Raw genomic sequence first — 20,272 nt, forward strand, 5'->3', positions numbered from 1 at the left:
ACTGTAAGTAGTATAAAATGGAGTAATATTTACACTCTTATGTCTTTCACAGACTCATGAAACCTATGTTGGTTTGATGTGACCTACAGAAGAGTTTTGCTTTGCTTTTAATTCCAACAAGCAGCAGAGCTGGAACCTGTTGAGAAGAGTCTCTTCACTTCATAGCTAAAGCAAACTGCCAGTGTTCTTTTTTTCCAGCTCTGGGCAGGAAAATAAAAATCTATCAGCAGAAAATACTCGAGTGAAGTAACTGATATAAATTAGGGATTTGGTCTGTTTGCTCCCTAAGCCCTGAGTTCCTCAGAGCTGCAGCTCCCTGCTCTCTCTGCAGACAGAGGCTGGCTGTGGATGACAGTCACGTGTCTGGCCTGGTGCACACCAGGTGCACACACGAGCTGAGGGATCATCCCTGCACGCCCCATCCTGGAAGAACCGAGGTCATTGATGAATCTGACACGGTTTTATGGCATGGCAGCAAAAGAAGGCAAAAGAAAGGCTACAATTGGTACCATTCCAACCCCTTGACATTTTCCCGTGTGTAATGGAGATAGGAACTACAAGTTTCCTATCCATGCACAATTTGCTGTCTGAGAGCACTCTGTTCTCAAAGTCACAGGGGCTTACAGGTCTGTGTCTGAGATGACTTTAAAAACAAAAACAACCTTTATGTGCAACACCTGTGTATCAAAAGTTCACAATACAAATCACAAGCTGATTTCTGCTGTTAAGTGGATGAAAAAAAACCCAAAAAGCAAAAGTAAAACCGTGACCATATAGAACAGGCAAACACAACAACCACCAAGAAAACAAGAAAACCAACAGAAACATCCCCACAAATCCAGAAAAAGATAAAAATCAGGTGAAGGAGGCAGAGCTCCAAGAGCAACAAATGGGCAGAGGAACTACAGGAAGGACAGCTCATAAGAAAGGAGAGATAAGAAGTGGCTATGGCATCAAACTAGCCAGGGCATGTGAGATTGTGTTCTCACCCTTCTGAAAACAATCTGACATAAAAATGAACAGAAAAGAAATGATGACGATTGCGACAAGGGGAGTCTGCATGTTTAGCTTTAATATATGCATTGGGTGTGAGTTGTGTTTTCCTTGTTAAGTCACATCATCTGGCAAGGGTTTTTTTCTGTGCAAAGAAAAATACTGCAGTGGAAAAGGAGGCCGGCTGGGAAAACATTAAAAGCAGGAGCTAAAAATAAAGTACTCATTTTTAATATGTGGTTTGGTTGGTTTGCTGGTTGTTCATGGGTTTTTTGTCTGTCTTTGAAAGCAGCCCCTCGGATGTTAATGCACGCAACAAGTCCTTTGTAAAGGGCTGTCTTTGCAAAAAACCTGCCAGTTCTGTGATGCAAGACAGAAATGGCTTCCCTTGGGCGACACCCAGGATGTTATAAATAAATTCACTTTCAAAGGTGGAGTTCTTAATGGTTAATTATTACAATAAGTTATTATGGATTGTTAATGAATATAATGAGTTGTTATATAATTGATGTGATGAGTTGTTGAGTGGAATGTACAGTTGTTGAAGTGTATGTATATGGCTACTAAACAGAGAAAGGGAGGTGGCAATAAGGTAAGAATCTTCTAGAAAAGTGACATCATAGGGCGATGACAGCAACTGGAACTACGATTGGGAAACGAGCCACCCAGTAAGTTTGCTGTGTTCCAAAATGATTGGTCAGGACTGCACCATCTTACAGAGCAATCAGCCACCAAGAAAAGGACCGGTCGGCAAGAGGATCCAAAGCGCACCAATCGAGCACCCCCAAGAGACTTTAAAAAATCCCTGGGTGCGGAGCAGCCGGGCTCTTTCGAGGGCACCTCGTGCCCGCAGGAACACCTTGTCACACAGCGCTGTTAGAGCTACCTCTGGCTTGTGGCGCAGGCCCTAGGCTTACCCTGAGGCCTCGGCCTCTGTTGTTCTAAGTTTTAATGAACAGGCACATTTTTTATAAAAGTCATCAGCCTCCTTTTAATTGCATTTTGCCTGTTTACCACAAGGAGGCCCAGCAGCTCCTTGCTGAGGGCCCATTTCATGCAAGAACTGGCATTCAGAATATTAAATCAATTCAAAAGAAAAGGGTGGGGGGAGGTGGCAGTGAGGCGGCCTCAAAGGTTCAACTCTGCACTCTGTTTTTGTCACCAACATTAGCCAAGTTCCTGTGCTTGTTTGCCTGGAGAATTTGTAGTCAAAAGAACTTCAGTGCCTTTGATCAAATCAGTCTTAAGAGCAGCTTGGGGCTGGGTCAGTCATTGAGACCTGAGCACGGAATGGGGTCCAGCCAACAAAAGAACATTAGGTGCAGGCCACCCCTACAGCTTTTCCTCATAATGAGCGCAAAGCCTTTATTTTTGCAAACAGAGGGATGTTGGGGGCATTTTGGCCCCATCAGGCCGAGGCACAAGGCTCTGCATCCTCCCAGGGAACAGAGCCAGCCCCCTTGAGAGCCAGAAGGCGCGGCCTCACTTGTAGCCCCGGTGCCTCCTGTGGCCCAGGGCACGGCCCTGGCTGGAAATGTCTTGGGCTGCAGCACAGGGCCAGGGCGGAGCTCAGCAGCCTCATCAGAGCCCAGGGCCGCGGCCCTTCCCTGCCGGGGCCCTGGCCTGGCCCGGCCCGGCCCGGCCCGGCCTGAGCAGCCCGGCCTGGCCCCAGGGGATGGGCTCCGCCCGGCCGCTGTGCCCACAGCCTTTTGGGCCCCAGGCTTTGCAAGAGGCTTTCTCCCAGCCTTGCAAAACCTTGGCCAAGTGTCCCTTTGCTGTGCTGTGAAGAGTAAAAAACCCCCTGACATTTACCCTGGTGCACAGCTCATGAGGGATCCCTGCACAGCTCAGCAGAGAGCCCAAAACATCCCTGTGTGCCTCATGAAGTGCAGGCCCAGATGATGCCACTGGAGGAAATGTGCCCTCAGCCCAGGGACGCTCAGCATGGGCTCCCCCAGCCCCTCGGGGCCCCGCTGCTGCTCACAGCGGCCCCTGCCTGGCTCCTGCCTGCCCTCACCGTGGGCATCCACGGCTGCTCCTGGGCACGGAGCTCAGCCAGCGCTGGTGCCGGCCGGGCTTTGCTGCTGCTACCACCTGGACACTGGGGTGACGGCTCCATCTCTTTATTGCAACAGAAGAGCTGATTTGGGAAGGTGTCAGTTGAGGTTTAGTTGAGCACTTCCAAATCATTTCCTGGCAGAAATAGAAGGCCAAACTTGCTCTTATTACAGGCAAACTGGGTGTTCCCCACCAGCAACCCGTTCTGATGTTTTTCTGGGTATCAGGAACACGTGTTGTGGGTCCGGCTGCATTCATGGGAGCAGTGGGGAGCGTGAGCCCGTGCTGTGCTGCACTGCCGAGCTGGCAGCACAGTGGATACGGCCAGGACATTCTCAGTTTCCCCCAGAGCTGGGGCCTGCAGGCCCCTTGCCGCCCCTTGGCACAGGCTGTGCCACCCAACAAAGCCCAGCAGGCCGGGAGGAGAGCCCGGGGCCAGCGCAGCTGCTTGGGCAGTCGCTGCTTCGAGGGACACGGGCCAAACCCATCCCTGAGCAGCCCCTGCCAGCCCTGGCCCTCCCTGCCCTGGGACAGCTCCCCCAGCCCAAGGGGACAGACTGTCATAAAGTCTAGAGCCAGCAAAGAGATTGTCCCTGTGTCCTGGTTTAGGGGAAATTTGGGAGCAAATGTCCAAAAGGGCCGCCCCCCCCCCAGAAATCAAACCCACACGGCCCCTCCCCTCAATCAGTTTGGGAAAAATTTCCGCAGAGAGAAGTGGAAAGAACCTGTTTATTTAACAGGCAAAGCACTCCCCAGCCCAAAAAATGAACAATACCAGATGACAAAACTCATTTGTCGCTCTGAAGAGATGACAGATTCAGAAAATCTCTCCCGTGGATGGTGGCTCTGTTTTCAGTCCCTCTGGCACTGGGAAAGGCTGCTGCCCAGAGTAGCCCCCCGTGGGCCACTAAGTGCAAGCTCTCGGTGCTTCCCCAGGTGCCGGTCCAGAGCAGGTTCAAACGGATCCAGGAAAAGGGAAAGAAAACCAGTTGAGAGAAAACTTGGACTGCCCCAGCTAGCTAAAGTAACTAAAAAGCAAAGGAGCGCGGTGTTCTGCCCCGTCCGTGCCCAGACAGCACCGTGGAGTTCTGTGTTCCAGCAGACTGGGCAGCAGTGAGTGCAGTCTCTGAAACAAACACCGTGCTTCTTCTTCTCCCCGCCTTTGCTCTCAGAGCCCGTCTGGAAGGCACACAATATGATATCCAGCATCAACAGAACACACGATCGGGGACGCGAGCATCGTAAGGTCACCCTAGGACACCCAGTGATTGTGCGCTGCTTCTCTTCCCTGCAGCTGCTCCCAGAAACATCCCTCACACTGCTGGAAATGCCCACGCATGCTCTGATCAGTCCCTATGCTTTTCCAGTCTGCTCTCTGAAATTTTGCAACAAGTTCACCAATAAATCCCAGGTTACCTCTGTGAATTGCACACTACAGTTTCCTTCGTTTTTTCCCAATACCTGGAAGTTCCTGTATATAGTAATGGTCGTGAGGATCTCTGATTCTTTTCAGTCATGTTTTTTGTATTGAGACATGAGATGAAACAGCCTTATTGCTTTTAGTTTTAGCACGTCTGTTTTTTTACTTAGCATGATGGTTTACTTATTATCTACATGTAAACTCTTTTTTATTTGTGTTTGTTTGTTCCCCAAGCAATTGTTTTGACAATCTGTCATTCACTTCTTAGTTAATGTTCCGTATGTGAACAATTTTGACTCTCTTTTTGTCGGAATATAAAGATCTCAGAAAGCTGTATTTTTAATTTTGATGACACTCTCTCTCCCCATTCCCAGCTTTTACAGTGATCCTTTTGGAAACATCCCTTAGGATAGGTAGAGTTATTTGGGAAGTGCTTGGCTTAACCTGGATAACAGATTATTATTTTTAGTGCTATAAACCTGCATTGCTTCAAGCTTCAGAGCCACAGTCCTGATTTGTGGCTCACTGCATGGATGCCTGTCTGAATTAAAACAATGTTTGTGAGGCAGCTGAAGAGCTTAGACCTCAGAGATTTAAATTCCTGGGAGGAGGAGAAGGAAGAAGAAAGGATAAAATCCTGTTTCAAAGGCTGTTTCTTCATTTCTAAGATGCCAGACTACAGCTGCCTTCAAATGTCATTTAATTCCAGAAAAACCCTCTACAGGGCCAGACACCAGGACAAATTACTCGGCACTTGGCCTCACAATGCATCAACTTGAATCCTAGTGAGAGGCAGACCTTAGTTACAGTCTGATTCGAGCAAATCCACATTGTGTGAATGGCAAGAAGAATTTGCTTGTGAACAGATGAATATGTCAGTAATGAACAAAATTTGCCTTGACTAGGAAGAAAGGAAGCAATGCAGCATGTAGATTTTATCCAGGGAGAAACAGGGCAAGAAGCTGTAACAACTTACCTGTTTTACAGAACACAAGTACTGATACAGCCAATAGTGCACCTCCAGTGTAAAAAATGGGTTTCTTTCGTCTAGTCTGAATTGACCGTCTTTTAGATTAGAACCATTCCCCCAGTCTGGTCACAAAAGGCCCTACTAAAAATTCCATCCCATCTCTCTTACAAGCCCCCTTAAGGTACTGAAAGGCAGCAATCAGGTCTCCCTGGAGCCTTCTCTCTTCCAGGCTGAACACCCCCAGCTCTCCCAGCGTGTGTCCAAAGCAGAAGGGCTCCAGCCCTCCGAGCATTTTGTCCCTCCTCTGGACTAGAGCCAACAGAACCATGTCCTTCCTGTGCTGGGGACCCAGAGCTGGATGCAGTACTCTGTCATGGTAGAGACGGAGACAATACAAAGCAACACCCTCCATTTCCAGAAGGCTTCAAACCCTGATTTTATTCTAGCATGCATGCTTTTTCTACATTCTTACAAAGCTCCTAAGTTTACACTTGACTCATTGGTCACGAGAGACAAGCCAAGTGCTGATTGGAATAGGCAGTTGTGGGTTTCTCTTATTTATACTTCTTGCTTTCTTGGTTTCTATTCCAACGACCTTGGTAGAAAATTCTTTCAGGGGTAAACATGGATCCTCTTACCAAACTTCTCTCCGGCTTGCTCACAGAAGTCGCTGTAAAAGGCGGGAATCTTTAAAATCAGAGGGTTTTGGGAAAGCTGCAAAAGGCAGGCCTCAGAGACAGCGAAACTGCGATTAGAGCTAAGCATTAATTGTAAGATTTGTCAGCAGAAAAATTATATAAGTAGTGGAAAAGTAAGGACAAATAGTACAATGGTCTGTGTATTAACGCTTGGCTAGAATAACTCCCTAAGCTACAGAAAATATCTCCATCAAGATATTAGGATGTTCTAAGCTTACTAATGGAGCTCTGTGCATTGGGTTTTAAGGCTCACAATACAAGTAGGTATTGTATTCAAAAGAAGTAAATCAAACAAATATTGTTTTAACAAAAGATACGTGTGCTTATAGTGATTGGAGAAATCTATTGTCAAGATGCTTTTGCTTTGTGTGATTGGTCAAAAAGCTTTTAAAGTAAGTTGTACCATTAAGTTCTTTGCCTGCTGCCGGGGATGTGAGCTGCTGGCATCTGCCCATTGTCATAACCATGGAATGAGACTGATGCTGGAAAAGAAACAGCTCGAGACGCGTTCCTCAGCAGTCCCGTCCCGTTGGTGATTTGTACATAGAGCCCCGGCCAGCAATATAAAACATCTTCCACAGTACTCCAGGTGGAGTCTCACCAGAGCAAAGAGGTGGAATCACCTCCTTCAACCTGCCAGGCACTCTCCTTTGCATGCACAAGGCTGGCTCATGTCCAGCCTCTCATCTAGCAGCAGCCCCAAGTCCTTCTCGGCCGGGCTGCTCTCCATCCCTTCATGCCCCAGGCTGTGAGATCAGCTGGGCAGGGACTGTGTCACAACCCTGGGGCAGAGCTGTTGGGCAGGATGAGATCCCACTCCCCACACAATTCCAGCCTGGCCATGAGGTCACAGCAGGCTCTGGGGTCACAGCAGGCTGAGGTCACAGCAGGCTGTGAGGTCACAGAGGTGCCAGAGCCCCGTGGTTGCACAGCACCACAAGGAGCCAGCAGTCAGTCCTTGAGCACAACTGTTGCGGCAGCAGCGGCGGTGGCAGCAGTGGTGCTGACATTGGGACAGCGGTGTCAGGACAGTGTTGGCAGCAAGAGCTGGGGACTGGCAGAGGGCAGGGCACCATGGCCCTTGCTCTGCGCCTCTTCCTCCCGCTCCTCCTGGCCGTGGCCCTGCCTGCCAGGGCTGCCCAGGCTGCTCCGCTGCAAGCACGGGGAGCAGGTGAGCCGGCAGCCTGGCTCCCCTTTCCCGGGACAGCGCTCCCTGCTCCCTGGGAAGTGCTGGGGGATGGTTTTTCCCCTGGGCTTTAGGGAGGGTTTCCTCTGTGGGAGGGAGAGAGCCCCCATGGGCCCTGGGCTGCTCCAGCCGCCCTCCCAGGGATGTTGCACAAGGCAAGGAAATCGTGTGGAGAGTGGGCAGGAGCCAGCCCAGAGCTCCCCAGGCCCCTGGGCAGCTTTGGCCATGGCCATTCTCATCTGGCCCCCACAGCTGTACCCAACCCCCTTGCAGTGCCCAGTTCCCAAAGGCACAGGGGGATCCCAGCAGACCAGGAAATGGTTCTGATCTCTGCTCCCTTCTAGGCTGGGATGGCGACATGGCTTATCCGGATGCCCTACTGGATGAGAGCTTGGAGAATTCTCTTGGAGAGATTCTCTTGGAGAATGCTGGAGGCAAGTTTTCTGTGTGCCTTTCCTGAGAGAATAATCAGTGCCTCATGAGCCATTTCCCTTAGCAGCATCACAGGGTTGAAAGATTCTGGAAAACTTGCCTGGCTCCATTCTGGATCCCTGAGGGATCCCACAGAATGGCTGTCAGTGGCAGGAAGGAGCATTTAGCTGTCCATCTTCCTTCCGTGTGCAATTCCAGTGTGCGCTTCCGTGTGCTCTGTGCAGCCATGGAGAAGAGCAGAGAGGGAAGGGGCCGGGCCCAGGGCTGTGCCCCGGGGCTGTGCCTTTTGCAGCTCCTTTGCGGGCCCCGGGGTGCCTGAGCTGCTCCTGCTGCTGCTGCCAAGCCCTGGCCCTGCCTGGGGCTGGGTTTAGAGCTGCTGGCAGCTCCAGGGAATCCTTTCTCCCCCGTGGACGGCCCTGCAAGGGGCTCCTTCCATGCCAGTGTGGGGCCACCGCAGGCACGTGGTCCCCCTGGCCCTGCTCCTGAGTGGAAGGCAGAGCTGAGGGAGTGCTTTGGAGGGCACCAATCACCCAGGGGCACTCACTGCCACTCTGGCCTGAGGGGGACATGGAACATCTTTATGTTAAGGTCCTTCTCCATGGAAGAACTCAGACACTGGAGACAAGAAATCCCTGGAGGCAGCCAGACACCTGGACCAGATGCTGAGTGATCTGGAGAGACGCCGTGGTGGGTGCATTTCCCTCAGCCTTCCCCTGGGACTCAGCAGCCGGGGGCTTTCCCTGCACATCTGGACACGCCGTGCCCAGCACAGCGGGAAGGGATCCATGGCAGCCTGGCTGCCCCGCTGCTGCTTTCCTGCCCTGCAGGGCTGTTTCCCAGCCTGGCCTGGCTGCAGCTTCTCCCCAGCCTCTCTAGGAAGGCATTTGGCACCAGCTGGCAGGGAGCCCAAACTGCACCATGGGCCCGAGATGCCTGCAATTTCCCGGTCTCCGGGTAGATCAGGAATGGCACCTGTTTGTAGAAGGGAGTGGCCTGGCCAATCCCAACAGTTTTGATGATTTCCTGAACCATGAGTTTGTCCAGTATTGCCTCTTGAAGATGCCATCTCCCAGAAGGGGAACGGCTCCATCTAATGCAGCTGTGCCTCTTCCTGTCTCCAGAGATGAAGCGAAAGGCTGTGCTGAAGGCAGCATTTCCTGGAGGAAGCTGTGGCCCATTGGCAGCCCCTGCTGCAGGAAGTGAGGCGATGCCAGGCACAGTCACAGGAGGTAATTGCTGAGGCTTGAGCTGCCATCTCTGCTGTGTGGCAATACCTGCCCTCCAGGGATGTTGCACAGGGCCTGCAAAGAGTGTGGAGAGTGGCCAGGAGCCAGCCCAGAGCTCCCCAGGCCCCTGGGCAGCTTTGGCCATGGCCATGGAAATTTGGCCCCCACAGCCTTACCCGACCCCCTTGCAGTGCCCAGTTCCCAAAGGCACAGGGGGATCCCAGCAGACCAGGAAATGGTTCTGATCTCTCATTCCTTCTAGCTTGGGATGGCGACATGGCTTCTCCAGATGCACTATTGGATGACAGCTTGGAGAATTCTCTTGGAGAGAATCTCTTGGAGAATGCTGGAGGCAAGTTTTCTGTGTGCCTTTCCTGAGAGAATAATCAGTGCCTCATGAGCCATTTCCCTTAGCAGCATCACAGGGTTGAAAGATTCCGGAAAACTTGCCCGGCTCCATTCTGGATCCCTGAGGGATCCCACAGAATGGCTGTCAGTGGCAGGAAGGAGCATTTAGCTGTCCATCTTCCTTCCGTGTGCAATTCCAGTGTGCGCTTCCGTGTGCTCTGTGCAGCCACGGAGAAGAGCAGAGAGGGAAGGGGCCGGGCCCAGGGCTGTGCCCCGGGGCTGTGCCTTTTGCAGCTCCTTTGCGGGCCCCGGGGTGCCTGAGCTGCTCCTGCTGCTGCTGCCAAGCCCTGGCCCTGCCTGGGGCTGGGTTTAGAGCTGCTGGCAGCTCCAGGGAATCCTTTCTCCCCCGTGGACGGCCCTGCAAGGGGCTCCTTCCATGCCAGTGTGGGGCCACCGCAGGCACGTGGTCCCCCTGGCCCTGCTCCTGAGTGGAAGGCAGAGCTGAGGGAGTGCTTTGGAGGGCACCAATCACCCAGGGGCACTCACTGCCACTCTGGCCTGAAGGGGACATGGAACAACTTTATGTTAAGGTCCTTCTCCATGGAAGAACTCAGACACAGGAGACAAGAAATCCCTGGAGGCAGCCAGACACCTGGACCAGATGCTGAGCGATCTGGAGAGACGCCGTGGTGGGTGCATTTCCCTCAGCCTTCCCCTGGGACTCAGCAGCCGGGGGCTTTCCCTGCACATCTGGACACGCCGTGCCCAGCACAGAGGGAAGGGATCCATGGCAGCCTGGCTGCCCCGCTGCTGCTTTCCTGCCCTGCAGGGCTGTTTCCCAGCCTGGCCTGGCTGCAGCTTCTCCCCAGCCTCTGCAGGAAGGCATTTGGCATCAGCTGGCAGGGAGCCCAACCTGCACCATGGGCCCGAGATGCCTGCAATTTCCCGGTCTCCGGGTAGATCAGGAATGGCACCTGTTTGTGGAAGGGAGTGGCCTGGCCAATCCCAAAAGTTTTGATGATTTCCTGAACCATGAGTTTGTCCAGTATTGCCTCTTGAAGATGCCATCTCCCAGAAGGGGAACGGCTCCATCTAATGCAGCTGTGCCTCTTCCTGTCTCCAGAGATGAAGCGAAAGGCTGTGCTGAAGGCAGCATTTCCTGGAGGAAGCAGTGGCCCATTGGCAGCCCCTGCTGCAGGAAGTGAGGCGATGCCAGGCACAGTCACAGGAGGTAATTGCTGAGGCTTGAGCTGCCATCTCTGCTGTGTGGCAGTACCTGCCCTCCAGGGATGTTGCACAGGGCCTGCAAAGAGTGTGGAGAGTGGCCAGGAGCCAGCCCAGAGCTCCCCAGGCTCTGGGCAGCTTTGGCCATGGCCATGGAAATTTGGCCCCCACAGCCTTACCCGACCCCCTTGCAGTGCCCAGTTCCCAAAGGCACAGGGGGATCCCAGCAGACCAGGAAATGGTTCTGATCTCTCATTCCTTCTAGCTTGGGATGGCGACATGGCTTCTCCAGATGCACTATTGGATGACAGCTTGGAGAATTCTCTTGGAGAGAATCTCTTGGAGAATGCTGGAGGCAAGTTTTCTGTGTGCCTTTCCTGAGAGAATAATCAGTGCCTCATGAGCCATTTCCCTTAGCAGCATCACAGGGTTGAAAGATTCTGGAAAACTTGCCCGGCTCCATTCTGGATCCCTGAGGGATCCCACAGAATGGCTGTCAGTGGCAGGAAGGAGCATTTAGCTGTCCATCTTCCTTCCGTGTGCAATTCCAGTGTGCGCTTCCGTGTGCTCTGTGCAGCCACGGAGAAGAGCAGAGAGGGAAGGGGCCGGGCCCAGGGCTGTGCCCCGGGGCTGTGCCTTTTGCAGCTCCTTTGCGGGCCCCGGGGTGCCTGAGCTGCTCCTGCTGCTGCTGCCAAGCCCTGGCCCTGCCTGGGGCTGGGTTTAGAGCTGCTGGCAGCTCCAGGGAATCCTTTCTCCCCCGTGGACGGCCCTGCAAGGGGCTCCTTCCATGCCAGTGTGGGGCCACCGCAGGCACGTGGTCCCCCTGGCCCTGCTCCTGAGTGGAAGGCAGAGCTGAGGGAGTGCTTTGGAGGGCACCAATCACCCAGGGGCACTCACTGCCACTCTGGCCTGAAGGGGACATGGAACAACTTTATGTTAAGGTCCTTCTCCATGGAAGAACTCAGACACAGGAGACAAGAAATCCCTGGAGGCAGCCAGACACCTGGACCAGATGCTGAGCGATCTGGAGAGACGCCGTGGTGGGTGCATTTCCCTCAGCCTTCCCCTGGGACTCAGCAGCCGGGGGCTTTCCCTGCACATCTGGACACGCCGTGCCCGGCACAGAGGGAAGGGATCCATGGCAGCCTGGCTGCCCCGCTGCTGCTTTCCTGCCCTGCAGGGCTGTTTCCCAGCCTGGCCTGGCTGCAGCTTCTCCCCAGCCTCTGCAGGAAGGCATTTGGCATCAGCTGGCAGGGAGCCCAACCTGCACCATGGGCCCGAGATGCCTGCAATTTCCCGGTCTCCGGGTAGATCAGGAATGGCACCTGTTTGTGGAAGGGAGTGGCCTGGCCAATCCCAAAAGTTTTGATGATTTCCTGAACCATGAGTTTGTCCAGTATTGCCTCTTGAAGATGCCATCTCCCAGAAGGGGAACGGCTCCATCTAATGCAGCTGTGCCTCTTCCTGTCTCCAGAGATGAAGCGAAAGGCTGTGCTGAAGGCAGCATTTCCTGGAGGAAGCAGTGGCCCATTGGCAGCCCCTGCTGCAGGAAGTGAGGCGATGCCAGGCACAGTCACAGGAGGTAATTGCTGAGGCTTGAGCTGCCATCTCTGCTGTGTGGCAGTACCTGCCCTCCAGGGATGTTGCACAGGGCCTGCAAAGAGTGTGGAGAGTGGCCAGGAGCCAGCCCAGAGCTCCCCAGGCTCTGGGCAGCTTTGGCCATGGCCATGGAAATTTGGCCCCCACAGCCTTACCCGACCCCCTTGCAGTGCCCAGTTCCCAAAGGCACAGGGGGATCCCAGCAGACCAGGAAATGGTTCTGATCTCTCATTCCTTCTAGCTTGGGATGGCGACATGGCTTCTCCAGATGCACTATTGGATGACAGCTTGGAGAATTCTCTTGGAGAGAATCTCTTGGAGAATGCTGGAGGCAAGTTTTCTGTGTGCCTTTCCTGAGAGAATAATCAGTGCCTCATGAGCCATTTCCCTTAGCAGCATCACAGGGTTGAAAGATTCTGGAAAACTTGCCCGGCTCCATTCTGGATCCCTGAGGGATCCCACAGAATGGCTGTCAGTGGCAGGAAGGAGCATTTAGCTGTCCATCTTCCTTCCGTGTGCAATTCCAGTGTGCGCTTCCGTGTGCTCTGTGCAGCCACGGAGAAGAGCAGAGAGGGAAGGGGCCGGGCCCAGGGCTGTGCCCCGGGGCTGTGCCTTTTGCAGCTCCTTTGCCGGCCCCGGGGTGCCTGAGCTGCTCCTGCTGCTGCTGCCAAGCCCTGGCCCTGCCTGGGGCTGGGTTTAGAGCTGCTGGCAGCTCCAGGGAATCCTTTCTCCCCCGTGGACGGCCCTGCAAGGGGCTCCTTCCATGCCAGTGTGGGGCCACCGCAGGCACGTGGTCCCCCTGGCCCTGCTCCTGAGTGGAAGGCAGAGCTGAGGGAGTGCTTTGGAGGGCACCAATCACCCAGGGGCACTCACTGCCACTCTGGCCTGAAGGGGACATGGAACAACTTTATGTTAAGGTCCTTCTCCATGGAAGAACTCAGACACTGGAGAAAAGAAATCCCTGGAGGCAGCCAGACACCTGGACCAGATGCTGAGCGATCTGGAGAGACGCCGTGGTGGGTGCATTTCCCTCAGCCTTCCCCTGGGACTCAGCAGCCGGGGGCTTTCCCTGCACATCTGGACACGCCGTGCCCAGCACAGAGGGAAGGGATCCACGGCAGCCTGGCTGCCCCGCTGCTGCTTTCCTGCCCTGCAGGGCTGTTTCCCAGCCTGGCCTGGCTGCAGCTTCTCCCCAGCCTCTGCAGGAAGGCATTTGGCATCAGCTGGCAGGGAGCCCAACCTGCACCATGGGCCCGAGATGCCTGCAATTTCCCGGTCTCCGGGTAGATCAGGAATGGCACCTGTTTGTAGAAGGGAGTGGCCTGGCCAATCCCAAAAGTTTTGATGATTTCCTGAACCATGAGTTTGTCCAGTATTGCCTCTTGAAGATGCCATCTCCCAGAAGGGGAACGGCTCCATCTAATGCAGCTGTGCCTCTTCCTGTCTCCAGAGATGAAGCGAAAGGCTGTGCTGAAGGCAGCATTTCCTGGAGGAAGCAGTGGCCCATTGGCAGCCCCTGCTGCAGGAAGTGAGGCGATGCCAGGCACAGTCACAGGAGGTAATTGCTGAGGCTTGAGCTGCCATCTCTGCTGTGTGGCAGTACCTGCCCTCCAGGGATGTTGCACAGGGCCTGCAAAGAGTGTGGAGAGTGGCCAGGAGCCAGCCCAGAGCTCCCCAGGCTCTGGGCAGCTTTGGCCATGGCCATGGAAATTTGGCCCCCACAGCCTTACCCGACCCCCTTGCAGTGCCCAGTTCCCAAAGGCACAGGGGGATCCCAGCAGACCAGGAAATGGTTCTGATCTCTCATTCCTTCTAGCTTGGGATGGCGACATGGCTTCTCCAGATGCACTATTGGATGACAGCTTGGAGAATTCTCTTGGAGAGAATCTCTTGGAGAATGCTGGAGGCAAGTTTTCTGTGTGCCTTTCCTGAGAGAATAATCAGTGCCTCATGAGCCATTTCCCTTAGCAGCATCACAGGGTTGAAAGATTCTGGAAAACTTGCCCGGCTCCATTCTGGATCCCTGAGGGATCCCACAGAATGGCTGTCAGTGGCAGGAAGGAGCATTTAGCTGTCCATCTTCCTTCCGTGTGCAATTCCAGTGTGCGCTTCCGTGTGCTCTGTGCAGCCACGGAGAAGAGCAGAGAGGGAAGGGGCCGGGCCCAGGGCTGTGCCCCGGGGCTGTGCCTTTTGCAGCTCCTTTGCCGGCCCCGGGGTGCCTGAGCTGCTCCTGCTGCTGCTGCCAAGCCCTGGCCCTGCCTGGGGCTGGGTTTAGAGCTGCTGGCAGCTCCAGGGAATCCTTTCTCCCCCGTGGACGGCCCTGCAAGGGGCTCCTTCCATGCCAGTGTGGGGCCACCGCAGGCACGTGGTCCCCCTGGCCCTGCTCCTGAGTGGAAGGCAGAGCTGAGGGAGTGCTTTGGAGGGCACCAATCACCCAGGGGCACTCACTGCCACTCTGGCCTGAGGGGGACATGGAACATCTTTATGTTAAGGTCCTTCTCCATGGAAGAACTCAGACACTGGAGAAAAGAAATCCCTGGAGGCAGCCAGACACCTGGACCAGATGCTGAGCGATCTGGAGAGACGCCGTGGTGGGTGCATTTCCCTCAGCCTTCCCCTGGGACTCAGCAGCCGGGGGCTTTCCCTGCACATCTGGACACGCCGTGCCCGGCACAGAGGGAAGGGATCCATGGCAGCCTGGCTGCCCCGCTGCTGCTTTCCTGCCCTGCAGGGCTGTTTCCCAGCCTGGCCTGGCTGCAGCTTCTCCCCAGCCTCTGCAGGAAGGCATTTGGCATCAGCTGGCAGGGAGCCCAACCTGCACCATGGGCCCGAGATGCCTGCAATTTCCCGGTCTCCGGGTAGATCAGGAATGGCACCTGTTTGTAGAAGGGAGTGGCCTGGCCAATCCCAACAGTTTTGATGATTTCCTGAACCATGAGTTTGTCCAGTATTGCCTCTTGAAGATGCCATCTCCCAGAAGGGGAACGGCTCCATCTAATGCAGCTGTGCCTCTTCCTGTCTCCAGAGATGAAGCGAAAGGCTGTGCTGAAGGCAGCATTTCCTGGAGGAAGCAGTGGCCCATTGGCAGCCCCTGCTGCAGGAAGTGAGGCGATGCCAGGCACAGTCACAGGAGGTAATTGCTGAGGCTTGAGCTGCCATCTCTGCTGTGTGGCAGTACCTGCCCTCCAGGGATGTTGCACAGGGCCTGCAAAGAGTGTGGAGAGTGGCCAGGAGCCAGCCCAGAGCTCCCCAGGCCCCTGGGCAGCTTTGGCCATGGCCATGGAAATTTGGCCCCCACAGCCTTACCCGACCCCCTTGCAGTGCCCAGTTCCCAAAGGCACAGGGGGATCCCAGCAGACCAGGAAATGGTTCTGATCTCTCATTCCTTCTAGCTTGGGATGGCGACATGGCTTCTCCAGATGCACTATTGGATGACAGCTTGGAGAATTCTCTTGGAGAGAATCTCTTGGAGAATGCTGGAGGCAAGTTTTCTGTGTGCCTTTCCTGAGAGAATAATCAGTGCCTCATGAGCCATTTCCCTTAGCAGCATCACAGGGTTGAAAGATTCTGGAAAACTTGCCCGGCTCCATTCTGGATCCCTGAGGGATCCCACAGAATGGCTGTCAGTGGCAGGAAGGAGCATTTAGCTGTCCATCTTCCTTCCGTGTGCAATTCCAGTGTGCGCTTCCGTGTGCTCTGTGCAGCCACGGAGAAGAGCAGAGAGGGAAGGGGCCGGGCCCAGGGCTGTGCCCCGGGGCTGTGCCTTTTGCAGCTCCTTTGCCGGCCCCGGGGTGCCTGAGCTGCTCCTGCTGCTGCTGCCAAGCCCTGGCCCTGCCTGGGGCTGGGTTTAGAGCTGCTGGCAGCTCCAGGGAATCCTTTCTCCCCCGAGGACGGCCCTGCAAGGGGCTCCTTCCATGCCAGTGTGGGGCCACCGCAGGCACGTGGTCCCCCTGGCCCTGCTCCTGAGTGGAAGGCAGAGCTGAGGGAGTGCTTTGGAGGGCACCAATCACCCAGGGGCACTCACTGCCACTCTGGCCTGAGGGGGACATGGAACATCTTTATGTTAAGGTCCTTCTCCATGGAAGAACTCAGACACTGGAGACAAGAAATCCCTGGAGGCAGCCAGACACCTGGACCAGATGCTGAGCGATCTGGAGAGACGCCGTGGTGGGTGCATTTCCCTCAGCCTTCCCCTGGGACTCAGCAGCCGGGGGCTTTCCCTGCACATCTGGACAGGCCGTGCCCGGCACAGCAGGAAGGGATCCACGGCAGCCTGGCTGCCCCGCTGCTGCTTTCCTGCCCTGCAGGGCTGTTTCCCAGCCTGGCCTGGCTGCAGCTTCTCCCCAGCCTCTGCAGGAAGGCATTTGGCATCAGCTGGCAGGGAGCCCAACCTGCACCATGGGCCCGAGATGCCTGCAATTTCCCGGTCTCCGGGTAGATCAGGAATGGCACCTGTTTGTAGAAGGGAGTGGCCTGGCCAATCCCAACAGTTTTGATGATTTCCTGAGCCATGAGTTTGTCCAGTATTGCCTCTTGAAGATGCTATGTCCCAGAAGGGGAACGGCTCCATCTAATGCAGCTGTGCCTCTTCCTGTCTCCAGAGATGAAGCGAAAGGCTGTGCTGAAGGCAGCATTTCCTGGAGGAAGCAGTGGCCCATTGGCAGCCCCTGCTGCAGGAAGTGAGGCGATGCCAGGCACAGTCACAGGAGGTAATTGCTGAGGCTTGAGCTGCCATCTCTGCTGTGTGGCAGTACCTGCCCTCCAGGGATGTTGCACAGGGCCTGCAAAGAGTGTGGAGAGTGGCCAGGAGCCAGCCCAGAGCTCCCCAGGCCCCTGGGCAGCTTTGGCCATGGCCATGGAAATTTGGCCCCCACAGCCTTACCCGACCGCCTTGCAGTGCCCAGTTCCCAAAGGCACAGGGGGATCCCAGCAGACCAGGAAATGGTTCTGATCTCTGATCCCTTCTAGATGAGCATGCTAGCAAGGCTTCTCCAGCAGCTGGGATGGAAGATGGTTTGGAACCCTTGGGAGATTCTGCAGGTAACTTCTCAACTTGCCCTCAGTGAATAATCACTGACAACCTGGCAGGAAGCAGGTGACAGAAGCTCCTGTGCCTGTTGAGTTACAGGTGTGTCTGCAGGGAGGACTTTTCAGGCTCCTTTCCTGGTTGCTGCGCACAAGCCCGGCTCCCATCGCAGGGGTGAGTTGTGTGTCCCTGCTGACCCCACAGGCTGAGCCCTGCTTTTGTGGGATCCATTCCGGGGGAAATGGACATGCATTCTCTTAAGGTCCGCCGAGAGGGAGGAACAGATCTACTAAACACATGAAGTCCCTGGAGGCATCCCAACACATGGACCAGATGCTGAGTGATCTGGAGAGACGCCGTGGTGGGTGCATTTCCCTCAGCCTTCCCCTGGGACTCAGCAGCCGGGGGCTTTCCCTGCACATCTGGACACGCCGTGCCCGACACAGAGGGAAGGGATCCATGGCAGCCTGGCTGCCCCGCTGCTGCTTTCCTGCCCTGCAGGGCTGTTTCCCAGCCTGGCCTGGCTGCAGCTTCTCCCCAGCCTCTGCAGGAAGGCATTTGGCATCAGCTGGCAGGGAGCCCAAACTGCACCACGGGCCTGCAATCCCCTGCAATTTCCCGGTCTCCGGGTAGATCAGGAGTGGCACCTGTTTGGAGAAGGGAGGGCCCTGTGGCAGCCCCAAGAGCCGTGGCCTTTTCCTGATCCTTATCCATGTCTTTGAAAAGTAGAACTTGCTGAAGATGCCATCTCTCCAATGGGGAATGGTTCCAGCTGATCCAGCTGTCCCTTTTCCTTTCTCCAGAGATGGACCAAAGGGCTTTGCTGAAGGCAGCACTTCCTGAAGGAAGCCGTGGCTCCGTGCCAGCCCCCGATACACGAAGGGAGGAGATGCCAGACAGTGCCACAGAAGGTGATTGCTGTGCCAGGCTCAGCCAGGCTGAGCAATCCTGCTGGGGTCCCTCCGTGGGAGACATGTCCCAAAACCTGGGAGTGGCTGCACGGGGTGCCCATGGTGGGGAAAGAGCATAGAGGGAGAGCAAGGCTCCCGTGTGTCCTGACAGGGCCTGACTCTGTCCCCTGGGGCTGGGGGAGCTGTCACAGGGCAGGGAGGGCCAGGGCTGGCAGGGGCTGCTCAGGGATGGGTTTGGCCCGTGTCCCTCGAAGCAGCGACTGCCCAAGCAGCTGCGCTGGCCCCGGGCTCTCCTCCCGGCCTGCTGGGCTTTGTTGGGTGGCACAGCCTGTGCCAAGGGGCGGCAAGGGGCCTGCAGGCCCCAGCTCTGGGGGAAACAGAGAACGTCCTGGCCGTATCCACCGTGCTGCCAGCTCGGCAGTGCAGCACAGCACGGGCTCACGCTCCCCACTGCTCCCACAGACGTTATCACTGAAACAGGAATATTTGCCCCGGATCCAGTGCGCCTCCCAAGAATTGTCTGCCCCCAGGATGTGCGCAGGTCCTGCATGATAGGCACGGTGGTGACACTGTTCACCGTGCCCCTCGTGCTGATCGGCTGCTATCTTGGCATTCGGAAGCTGTACCAGAGCAGACGGTCAGTTGTTGATTTTTCTCCACAGCTTTCTTGTAACTCTGCTCATAGCATTGGTAGCCTGACTCGTAGTCATGCTGCACTGGAGCTGTGGCCAGTCCGTGGTTGTCCAAAGAACTCTGCTGAGGGCTCTGCTGCTGCCCAGTGCTTTCATTGGCCTCTTCATTGCTGGGCCTTGTCCTGGGGGGCCCGCTGGGGCTGCAGCCAGTGCTGGCTCCCACTGAGGCTGCCAGGCCAAGAGCAGCCCCGGGGGCACAGGGCAGAGGCAGAGCAAGTTCTCAACAGTATTTGGGCCACACAGCTCAGGACAGGACAGTGCTTATTTAGTAGCTCATGTAAAGTTTCATGGTGACAGTGATGTTACCAGACAAGCAAATCTGCTCCAGTTCAGTGTTCAAACAAATCCAACCTGATGAAGGTTTGGCTTTGGCCTTGAGGCTTTGCTCTTTGTGTGAGCCCTGTTCTGGATTGATTCCCACTCAGTCTTGGAGCCTGTTTTGGGTGAAGGCTCATCCCGGCCCTGACCCTTGGCAGTTCTGGGCTCAAAGGCACCGCCGAGGCCGCACTGCACGTGACTGGGCTTCAGGGCTCCATTAGCAAAGGCCTTTGAGAAGTTTAAATTACTGTATTCTTACTCTTTGGTTTTCTTTATGGAATTCCTTCCCTTTTTTTAAACTTAATTTAAAAAAAACAAATTCTTTTCCAGTGCTTTTTCCAGTTATTTGAGATAGTGAATGATGGCTGGACCATCGAGGATCTCGTCTCGACGGTGGTAGCTCTATTCCCCTTCCTCTCTTTTCTCTCTATTTCCCTTTTCTGTCCCTTCTATCGCATTTGCTGTTGGTACCTAAATAAAGATGCATTTGTTGTGATTCAAGTGATGGTCCCTTGCCATTTGCAGTTTTGCACTTTTGGGATCGGTTAACAAACCATCACAAACACCCCGCAAGAGTGGATCGTGACCGGTTGTGGGGGATCCTTCGCTCTCTTGGATGGGGGAGGGAGCAGGGAAATGGAATCAAGATGAGACAGGGATCAGCCAGCCCCACGCCAGGCAGCGTTTTCTCCTCTGAGAGCTCCTCTGAGCTGAGCGAGCTGCTGAAGCCTGCGGAGCAAATGAGAGCCGGGACTGAGGGAAAGGCTGGCTGGGAAGGAGTCAGATAAACCCGTGTGGGCATTTCCCTTTCCAAGGGGCTCCTGGGGAGACAAAGGAGACAAGAAGGATTCCCCACCTCACGACATCTCCTTTTTCCCTTCAGTAGCCCTATTGCAGCCACTGCATACAAGAGTTTACTTGATCCCCTCGATGCCAGGGAGCACCAAGAACTTGAACCTTGCTGGAGTCCAGCCCTGCCTGCCTGTCACCGAGCAGAGGGGAAAGATGCAGAACCTGGGCAGGGGTTGAGCCAAATTGGCATTTTGCCACTTGTGATTTCCTCCCAGCTTTTGCAGCAGGGTGACAACCCCATCGCTGCAAACCACTCCCTTTTGCAAGGCACACGTGGACCTCGCTGGAAGCTCAGGGCTCTTGAAGGGGCTGCTGCAGT

The 20,272-nt window shown here is 55.1% G+C and overlaps 1 protein-coding gene and 1 long non-coding RNA gene across 5 annotated transcripts; one reads left to right on the forward strand and one right to left on the reverse strand.

Annotated features, from left to right (window-relative positions):
• Positions 1-5,864: 5,864 nt before the first annotated feature.
• On the reverse strand, positions 5,865-6,929 carry LOC128783104 (uncharacterized). The gene is made up of 2 exons (XR_008429004.1): positions 6,543-6,929; positions 5,865-6,111 (listed from the first exon to the last, which is right to left on the reverse strand). It is a non-coding gene; the product is annotated as an uncharacterized LOC128783104 (long non-coding RNA).
• Positions 6,930-7,049: 120 nt separating this feature from the next.
• On the forward strand, positions 7,050-19,602 carry LOC128783028 (uncharacterized). 4 transcript variants are annotated; one of them, XM_053933603.1, is made up of 25 exons: positions 7,053-7,310; positions 7,670-7,759; positions 8,346-8,444; positions 8,879-8,986; positions 9,246-9,335; positions 9,922-10,020; positions 10,455-10,562; positions 10,821-10,910; positions 11,497-11,595; positions 12,030-12,137; positions 12,396-12,485; positions 13,072-13,170; positions 13,605-13,712; positions 13,971-14,060; positions 14,647-14,745; positions 15,180-15,287; positions 15,547-15,636; positions 16,223-16,321; positions 16,756-16,863; positions 17,123-17,194; positions 17,283-17,354; positions 17,443-17,541; positions 17,984-18,091; positions 18,554-18,728; positions 19,432-19,602. In XM_053933603.1, the coding sequence occupies exons 1-25, from the start codon at positions 7,214-7,216 to the stop codon at positions 19,454-19,456; spliced, it is 2,430 nt and encodes an 809-aa protein (XP_053789578.1). In that variant the 5' UTR covers positions 7,053-7,213; the 3' UTR covers positions 19,457-19,602. The 4 variants fall into 4 exon arrangements, with proteins under 4 accessions (XP_053789579.1, XP_053789580.1, XP_053789577.1 ...); XM_053933605.1 differs by lacking the exon at positions 18,554-18,728 and having other exon boundaries at positions 7,051-7,310; XM_053933602.1 differs by lacking the exon at positions 19,432-19,602 and having other exon boundaries at positions 7,051-7,310; positions 18,554-19,387.
• The last annotated feature ends 670 nt before the right edge of the window (positions 19,603-20,272 follow it).

The sequence above is a fragment of the Vidua chalybeata genome, unplaced genomic scaffold (assembly GCF_026979565.1).
Source record: "Vidua chalybeata isolate OUT-0048 unplaced genomic scaffold, bVidCha1 merged haplotype W_reject_10, whole genome shotgun sequence".
NCBI classification, from domain to species: domain Eukaryota; kingdom Metazoa; phylum Chordata; class Aves; order Passeriformes; family Viduidae; genus Vidua; species Vidua chalybeata.

What these genes read in the sequence shown, in the direction of transcription:
- LOC128783028 (XM_053933602.1), top strand. Translation starts at nt 7,214, where the DNA reads ATGGCCCTTGCTCTGCGCCTCTTCCTCCCGCTCCTCCTGGCCGTGGCC. An exon ending in TCTCTTGGAGAATGCTGGAG is followed by an intron (nt 7,760 to 8,345) that starts GCAAGTTTTCTG and finishes CTTTATGTTAAG; the next exon opens with GTCCTTCTCCATGGAAGAAC. An exon ending in CGATCTGGAGAGACGCCGTG is followed by an intron (nt 13,171 to 13,604) that starts GTGGGTGCATTT and finishes TCCTGTCTCCAG; the next exon opens with AGATGAAGCGAAAGGCTGTG.